At 42.0% G+C, this 10000-nt stretch overlaps 1 protein-coding gene across 1 annotated transcript in view; it reads right to left on the bottom strand.

The window, feature by feature from the left end:
- Positions 1–6799, bottom strand: part of LOC110489589 (tumor necrosis factor receptor superfamily member 11A) — a 23962-nt gene extending 17163 nt beyond the window's left edge. Inside the window, exon 1 of the mRNA XM_036943718.1 lies at positions 6484–6799. Within this exon, the coding sequence (XP_036799613.1) occupies positions 6484–6558 (75 nt within the window). The 5' untranslated portion in view covers positions 6559–6799. The remainder of the gene's footprint in view (positions 1–6483) is intronic.
- Between the last annotated feature and the right edge of the window lie 3201 nt (positions 6800–10000).

Genomic DNA, 10000 nt, shown 5'->3' with positions numbered 1-10000 from the left:
ATGATCAACATGTGTTAGAAGAGACGAGATGATGAGAAGGACACAGTTCCCATACATCTGCAGAGAAGACAATCTTATAGCGGGATAAAAACAAAGAAAGGAGGTGGGCGAAGAATGGAGACGTGGTTCTGGGCGAAAGGGGACAGGAAACCAAAAGAATGCTGGGAATCGTATTTCTGTTTTAGCTGCCTCTGAACATCAGGCAATAATTATGAGACATTGTTGCAATATGTTTTCATTCCCTAAATATATAAGAGCATGGCCAGATCCACCCTAAATGATTACAGGCTATACAGAGAGAGACGGGCCAGGATGTAACATAGACGAACAACCTTTCTAACTTTATCTAAGAGCGCAACTACAGTCAGTTCAGTTACATACAGACAGCGGTTCCAAAACTGTCTGGATGCCAAACTGTTTTTGTGTGTGCTAAGACCGATCTAAAAGTATTTGAGTTTATCTTCTGTTGTGACCCACCAAGAGAGAGAGAGAGAGAGAGAGAGAGAGAGAGAGAGAGAGAGAGAAAGAGAGGAAGAGAGAGAGAAAGAGAGATGGGGAGAAAGAAAGAAAAAAGAGAGATGGGGAGAGAGAGAGAGAGAGAGAGAGAGAGAGAGGGGGGGAGAGAGAGTGAGAGAGAGAGGGGGGAGAGAGAGTGTGAGAGAGAGAGAGAGAGAGCGAGAGAGAGAGAGAGAGAGTGAGAGAGGGGGGAGTGAGGGGGGAGTGAGAGAGAGAGAGAGAGAGAGAGAGAGGGGGGAGAGAGATCTGTGATCCCTGATTCATATCATCTCCTATCATCTGACTCCTGGCCAACGTACCTCACAGCTAAACCTGACTCCTGGCCATCCTCCTTCACTAATTAGAGATTCTGGAGAGGTGCCTGAGAGCGTTTTCCACCACCATCAACAAAACACCAAATGATGGAATGGTGTCGCATCCCTTGGATAGAGTAGAATCTACTGTGCCTGTCAAAAGATTGGACACGCCTACTCATTCCAGGGTTTTTCTTTATTTTTACTATTTTCTCCATTGTAGAATAATAGTGAAGACATTAAAACTATAAAGCACCCCCACACCAACACACCTCCTCCTCCGTGCTTCATGGTGGGAACCACGATGCGGAGATCATCTGTTCACCTACTCAGCGTCTCACAAAGACACAGCGGTTGGAACCAAAAATCTCAAATGTGGACACATCAGACCAAAGGACAGATTCCCACCAGTCTAATGTTCATTGCTTGTGTTTCTTAGATCAAGCAAGTCTCTTCTTCTGGTGTCCTTTAGTAGTGTTTTCAGCAATTCGACCATGAAGGCCTGATTCACACAGTCTCCTCTGAACAGTTAATGTTGCGATGTGTCTGTTACTTGAACTCTGTGAAGCATTTATTTGGGCTGCAATATCTGAGGCTGGTAACTCTAATGAACTTATCCTCTGCAGCAGAGGTAACTCTGGGTCTTCCTATCATGTGGCGGTCCTCATGAGAGCCAGTTTCATCATAGCACTTGATGGTTTTTAGTTACTGCACTTGAAGAAACTTTCAAAGTTCTTGAAATTGTCTGAATTGTCTGACCTTCATGTAATGATGGACTGTCGATTCGCTTTGCTTATTTGAGCTGTTCTTGTCATAATAATGTTCTTGGTCTTTTACCAAATAGGGCCATCTTCTGTATACCACCCCTACCTTGTCACAACACAACTGATTGGCTCAAACCCAATAAGAAGGAAATAAATTACACAAATTAACTTTTAACAAGGCACACCTGTTAATTGAAATGCATCCCTGCTGACTACCTCAAGCTGTTATCAAGGCAAATAATGTCCACCAGTACTTATCTCACATGTCAAATACATTTGGATTTGTTTAACACTTTTTTGGTTACTAAATTATTCAATATGTGTTATTTGATGATTTTGATGTCTTTAGTATTATTCTACAATGTAGAAAATAGTATAAAATAAAGAAAAACCCTGGAATGAGTAGGTGTGTCCAAACTTTTGACTGGTACTGTGTGCCAAGGCGCACTGAAACTGTTCTGGCGGCTCTTGGTGACCCAACACCCAATTAAAACAGTTTTTTTGTTGCTGCTTCCTCTATGTTGGCAGGTACCTCTAAGGTACTCGGCCAAGATACTGCATGATAATCTCATGTTTTTTCATGTCTTTTCAATTATGACTTTCAAACATTTTACTATTGGTTCACAAACCACGGAACAGCTATTTAGAACAACTATCTCTGTCTAAATAACTGTCTGTTAATCTCTTGACGTGGACAGTAAACAGAACATTCTGCTGCTCCATTGCAAAGTACAAGGCTGCCAATATATTTGACCGCAACTGTAGTTCCTGTATTTCGCAATGCTACATCTGACATGCAGCCTACTGCTCAGAAAGTTGCAACATCAACCTGCAGGAGGGGGGAAAACAAAGAAGAGAAAACCTCCTTAATCTCCCAGGCAAACCCACATGATTCTGGCTTACAGTTACAAGACAGCAGCCAAACACGCACGCACGCACACGCACGCACGCACGCACGCACACACACACATACGCATGCACGCACGCACGCACGTACACACACACACACACACACACACGCACGCACGCACGCACACACACACACACATACGCATGCACATACGCACGCACGCACACACACACGCACACACTCACGCACACACACACACACTCACGCACGCACACACACACACACACACATACGCATGCACATACGCACGCACGCACACACACACGCACACACTCACGCACACACACACACACTCACGCACGCACACACACACACACACACACATACACACGCAGTGACTAAGGGGCTGTGTGAGGGGCCTCTAGCCAAGCCAAGCCTACAGTCACATCTCTGGTGCCAACCAAATAGACCTCAACCACATTCATACTTCCACCAGGACACAGTGGACCTAAAGAACTAAACACTAACATACCAAGAATAGACATAAAATCTTCATCTTCTGATCAAAATGCTGCCTATTTCCTGAATTTGACGCAGCTTTCTGTATGCAAAATAAGATTTTCATCTATGTGAACAGTGCCAAAACAGAGCATGTCTTTATAAGGAACGCCATACCCTCATCATACTTTATCCCACATTTTCACCCAAATAACCAGACCAATAACAGGCTACAACCTAGTGTACACCCAAATAACCACACCAGTAATAGGTTATAACCTACTGTACACCCAAATAACTACACCAGTAATAGGTTATAACCTAGTGTACACCCAAATAACCACACCAATAACAGGTTATAACCTAGTGTACACACCAGTAACAGGTTATAACCTAGTGTACACCCATATAACCACACCAGTAACAGGTTATAACCTAGTGTACACACCAGTAACAGGTTATAACCTAGTGTACACCCATATAACCACACCAATAACAGGTTATAACCTAGTGTACACCCAAATAACCACACCAATAACAGGTTATAACCTAGTGTACACACCAGTAACAGGTTATAACCTAGTGTACACCCATATAACCACACCAATAACAGGTTATAACCTAGTGTACACCCAAATAACCACACCAATAACAGGCTATAACCTAGTGTACACCCAAATAAACACACCAGTAACAGGTTATAACCTAGTGTACACCCAAATAACCACACAAATAACAGGTTATAACCTAGTGTACACACCAGTAACAGGTTATAACCTAGTGTACACCCATATAACCACACCAATAACAGGTTATAACCTAGTGTACACCCAAATAACCACACCAATAACAGGCTATAACCTAGTGTACACCCAAATAAACACACCAGTAACAGGCTATAACCTACTGTACACCCAAATAACTACACCGATAACAGGTTATAACCTAGTGTACACCCAAATAACCACACCAATAACAGGTTATAACCTAGTGTACACCCAAATAACCACACCAGTAACAGGCTATAACCTAGTGTACACACCGGTAACAGGTTATAACCTAGTGTACACACCAGTAACAGGTTATAACCTAGTGTACACACCAGTAACAGGTTATAACCTAGTGTACACCCATATAACCACACCAATAACAGGTTATAACCTAGTGCACACCCAAATAACCACACCAATAACAGGTTATAACCTAGTGTACACCCAAATAACTACACCAATAACAGGTTATAACCTAGTGTACACCCAAATAACCACACCAATAACAGGTTATAACCTAGTGTACACCCAAATAACCACACCAGTAACAGGCTATAACCTAGTGTACACACCCGTAACAGGTTATAACCTAGTGTACACACCAGTAACAGGTTATAACCTAGTGTACACACCAGTAACAGGTTATAACCTAGTGTACACCCAAATAACCACACCAATAACAGGTTATATAACCTAGTGTACACCCAAATAACCACACCAGTAACAGGTTATAACCTAGTGTACACCCATATAACCACACCAGTAACTTGTTATAACCTAGTGTACACCCATATAACCACACTGGTAACAGGTTATAACCTAGTGTACACCCATATAACCACACCAATAACAGGTTATAACCTAGTGTACACCCAAATAACCACACCAATAACAGGTTATAACCTAGTGTACACACCAGTAACAGGTTATAACCTAGTGTACACCCATATAACCACACCAGTAACTTGTTATAACCTAGTGTACACCCATATAACCACACCAGTAACAGGTTATAACCTAGTGTACACCCAAATAACCACACCAATAACAGGCCATAACCTAGTGTACACCCAAATAACCACACCAATAACAGGTTATAACCTAGTGTACACACCAGTAACAGGTTATAACCTAGTGTACACCCATATAACCACACCAATAACAGGTTATAACCTAGTGTACACACCAGTAACAGGTTATAACCTATTGTACACCCATATAACCACACCAATAACAGGTTATAACCTAGTGTACACACCAATAACAGGTTATAACCGTATCTTTGTCATTCTCACAACCATAACCCATCACGATGCATTGGAATGGAAACGGGAACGTCCGGTGAAAACAAGGTCAGCAAGGAAGCATCCAGTTTTATGCGGCTACTGAGGTTTACCGGGACCGGGAGAGGGGCAGGAGCATGTGGACGCGACCCAAACATAACTGTTTCCAGTCATTGCTGGAACATAAACATATCTTTCAATGTATATTCATCTCTCAACTCCACCAGAGCAGTAACAATGGTTAGATGGAAACAACAACAAAAACACCCACAAATGTAGTTGTTTCAACTAATTGTTAACAAGTAACTGGTTCTACAGCCTTTTTATTTGTTTACTAATAGTATTACCTGAACCACACAAAAATTGTTGCCCAAAATTAGCTCCAATTTGAGAATACTTTGGCAAAAAAATTCAGTCAATTTAAAATGATGCTTTTGCTCAAGCTGACTCACATGTTCGTTCAACTGTGAATGATTGTTTAGGCATTTGAACCAACGAAGGCTGTGAAAGTAGTTACACACACAGTGCTTTTAACATACAATGTTTTACATTTACAGATTTGACACACCTTGACATACTGTACATGATCATTCATACAGTAATTATTATTCAAACATGTCCTCATCTGTGATTTGAACTCACAACCTCGATTCAACGCCATCCGAGCTTCCTGCTACGACACCATGGCTGTGTCAATTATCAGTTAATCTGACTATTCGCTCACCATTGATTTGATTTGACTTATTTCAACAATTTGAGGTTTTTCTGTATGGTTGTCTAATGTTGCTGGGGCATATTATTCTGTTTTATTGTTGCCCCTGAGTCACTATGGTAAATATAGTCGTTTTTCTTCCGTGTGTTTTTAACAGAGCTAAGATTTACTTTGAAGTGTAAATTGTAGCAACACAGGTTAGATCAGTTATTGACACAGACATGGCTGTAATGCGGGAAGATTGGAATGGTGTGAACCAAGAGGTTGTGAGTTCAAACCCCAGTTGAGGACATGTTGAAAAATAATTGTATAAATGAACATGCACAATGTAATCATGTAAGTCAACTGTGTAAAATGAAAACATTATGTTAAAGGACTGCGTGTAACTTCTATTTTAGTTAAGATGCCGAAATAATAATTTCTAGTTGAATTAACATATGAGTCAATTTAAGCAAAGATACATCATTTTAAATTGACTGAATTTTTTGCCTACATTTTCTCATATAGGAACTAAGATTGGGCCAACTAAAAATGTTAAGTTCAGGCAACACTTTGACCAAAGAGTTGAGTAAACAAAAAAAGTATGTGGAACCAGTTACTTAATTAATAATATTTAGTTAAAACAACTCAACAACACAAAAAAATCACAGTGTAGGCAAGATCTAGAGGACAGAAAACGTTTGATACATCAACTAAAACAGTTGTCTTGCAATGGCTAGTGTCAATATCCAGAATACACAATCAAACTATTCTAATCTACATGCAGTCCTTATTCGATGTATGCATGTTTGACTTACCTGTGCACACAGAGTGAGAACCAGATGGATGATCCAGCCTTGAAATATCCAACTGGTGGAGAAGTGAACTCTCATCTCTCCTGATTATTCACACACCAGAAAATAGAAGAAATCCAGTTGTCTTGTACAGATTTAGGATGATCGATATTGTCGACATTCAAAGGAATCAGTGTGGTTTGTCTGTAAGGCTGGGTATCTTTGGGGGTACTGCAAGGAGCCTCCAGACCCGTATATCATTCTCGCTCAGCATTCCCGGTAAAGCACGCTCTGCTCTCCTCTCTCCTCACCAACGCACTCTGGAGTGAGCAGCCTCTTGTCTGAGCAAGCTTGTGAAAACAGAGTAAGCTTACTAGGGGAGAGAGATAGTCTAAACTCCTCCTATGCCCTTGTAACCCCCCCCCCCCACCCCATCCCTCCGTGTGGGTGTTTTGATTGCCTCAGACGTGCGTGAGATGTTTTGCATCTCACAGTTAAAGTAATGTGCTTTCACATTTAAATGAACCCATATTAACCATCTAAATCCACATAACTTCATACATCTAGGCTGTCTCTTCCTTTCCACTGTCTTAAACTAACATGACATTCTGTGGTGAGTGTTGTAATGCATTCATTGCAATGAAAACAATGCACAAACCTAGTAATATAGAGATTTAGGGGCGATATTCTGAACCACTGACAGTGGTTTGAACCACTGACCCTACATTCATAGGGTAAACACAAAACCTATTGTGCCATAAAGGTTCAGACCCCTTGGCTGGTGGGTATGTGACATGTGTAACAAAATGAGTGAGTGGTATTTGGGGACCCTTTGTACCAGCCTCATTTATCCTCTCTCTCCCTCCCACCTCACCTCCCTCTGCTCTCCTGTCTGTACTCCACTCTCAGCCCTACCCCTCCTGCATCCATTCTAAGCCTCCAGCTACAATTTAATATTTGCATAACCGTCACTTTAGATTAGAAGAATGGCTTTCTTCACATTTACTCACCCCTCCTACCTCTCTCTCTCTCTCCCTCTCTCTCTCTCTCTCTCTCTCTCTCTCCCCCTCTCTCTCTCTCTCTGTCTCTCTCTCTGTCTCTCTCTCTCTCTCTCCCTCTCTCTCTCTCTCTGTCTCTCTCTCTCTCTGTCTCTCTCTCTCTCCCCCTCTCTCTCTCTCTCTCTCTCTCTCTCTCTCTCTCTCTCCCTCCCTCTCTCTCTCTCTCTCTCTCCCTCCCTCTCTCTCTCTCGCTCTCTCTCTCTTCTCTCTCTCTCTCTCTCTCATTCTCTCATACCAGGGACCAGCATAATCTCAAATGCAAATTCTTGTATTTCTATTTTTTATAGGTGTTTGAGGGGGGGATATTTCATGGAAGAATTCTCTGGAACTTGAGAAAAGGAAATCTTCTAATTCCATGCTCCAGGAACACCGAGCAGTCTGAGATGAAGTTGGACTTCTAATTACTGTAGGTCATTCCAGGATTCCGTGACACTTTGCTTCGGACAACGATGATCCAAAGAAGCAGGGATGTGTTGTGTGAGTGAAGTCATATTTGATGTATAGAAAGATACACTCTCTGTTTGTATACACTGTATATGATTTGCTGCTATACAGTTATAAGCCTACACTTCAATGTAAGTTATTTTCTACGTCAATACAAATTACTATTGTAATTGATTTTTTCACCTTTATTTAACCAGGTAGGCTAGTTGAGAACACCTTTATTTAACCAGGTAGGCTAGTCGAGAACACCTTTATTTAACCAGGTAGGCCAGTTGAGAACACCTTTATTTAACCAGGTAGGCCAGTTGAGAACACCTTTATTTAACCAGGTAGGCTAGTCGAGAACAAGTTCTCATTTACTTACAACTGATACCTGGCCAAGATAAAGCAAAGCAGTGCGACAAAAACAACAACACAGAGTTACACATGGAATAAACAAACATACAGAAATGTCTATGTACAGTGTGTGCAAATGTAGTAAGATTAGGGAGGTAAGACAATAAATAGGCCATAGTGGCGAAATAGTTAGAATTTAGCAATTAAACACTGGAGTGATAGATGTGCAGAAGATGAATGTTCAGGTAGAGATACTGGGTTGCAAAGGAGCAAACAAATGAATAACAATATGGGGATGAGGTAGTTGGGTGGGCTATTTACAGATGGGCTATGTACAGGTGCAATGATCAGTAATCTGTTCTGGCAGCTGGTGCTTAAAGTTAGTGAGGGAGATATGAGTCTCCAGCTTTAGTGATTTTTGCAATTGGCTTTGGGGATGAGCAGTTAAATATACCTGCTGGAGCGCGTGCTACGGGTGGGTGCTGCTGTGGTGACCAGTGAGCTGAGATAAGGCAGGGCTTTACCTAGCAAAGACGTAAGGATGGCCTGGAGACAGTGGGTTTGGCGATGATGGCACTGTGATAGACTGCATCCAATTTTCTGAGTAGTGTTGGAGGCTATTTTGTAAATGACATCGCCGAATTCAAGTATCAGTAGGACAGTCAGTTTTTCGAGGGTATGTTTGGCAGCAATTCGTTCCAGTCATTGGCAGCAGAGAACTGGAAGGAAACGCTGCAAAGGAGGAGTTGGCTTTGGAGCTTGTCTCTTTCATTGATGAGACCTTTACAACGACACAGTTAGGTCACTGGAAGGACTTCACTCTGTTCTGTCTTTTGCCCCCCTCTCTCTGGCCCTTCCCGTAAGCCTTCGCTTAGTAGGCGGGGCCTATCTACAGTTAGCAGAGTGGCAATTAGGAGCTGGAACTGACGAATGTAGAAATTAAATGTTTCAACTTAAACTCTGAACAAATCGCTAACACACAACATGCACAGTTCAAGGCTTCCGTTTAGCCTCTAATACCAAACACAGCTAACGCCACAGAGCCATCTGCCTGTGTCTGTCTGCCTGTGTTTATGTCTGTCTGGCTAAACATTGCCCAAGAGGCCAAAGCAAATTGATTTATTGGGCATGTTTGGCAAATAAGCCTCCACCCACCCTCATTTCTGCTACAGGCAACCCACTCACAAAGGGAGAGTTAAACCTGGACAACCAGGAAAGGGCAAGGAAGGTTTCCATTAATACATGCTCGTGGTCTGCCACACTCGGAATGTGACTGTGTGTTTTCGGCCATAGAAGTGACCACAGTGCTGGACTCGGCTCAAAGGGTTCCTTATCCTGTTTGCAGGTGTCACTGGCAAACGCGTGCTCACGCAGGTGTAGTAGACCTTAGTGAAATGCTGAATACAACAGGTGTAGTAGACCTTAGTGAAATGCTGAATACAACAGGTGTAGTAGACCTTACAGTGAAATGCTGAATACAACAGGTGTAGTAGACCTTACCGTGAAATGCTAAATACAACAGGTGTAGTAGACCTTACAGTGAAATGCTGAATACAACAGGTGTAGTAGACCTTACAGTGAAATGCTGAATACAACAGGTGTAGTAGACCTTACAGTGAAATGATGAATACAACAGGTGTAGTAGACCTTACAGTGAAATGCTGAATACAACAGGTGTAGTAGACCTTACAGTGAAAAGCTGA

The sequence above is a fragment of the Oncorhynchus mykiss genome, chromosome 15 (assembly GCF_013265735.2).
Source record: "Oncorhynchus mykiss isolate Arlee chromosome 15, USDA_OmykA_1.1, whole genome shotgun sequence".
Taxonomy (NCBI): domain Eukaryota; kingdom Metazoa; phylum Chordata; class Actinopteri; order Salmoniformes; family Salmonidae; genus Oncorhynchus; species Oncorhynchus mykiss.
The sequence above is the reverse complement of the archived record's forward strand: the minus strand, read 5'-3'. Positions and strand labels throughout refer to the sequence as shown.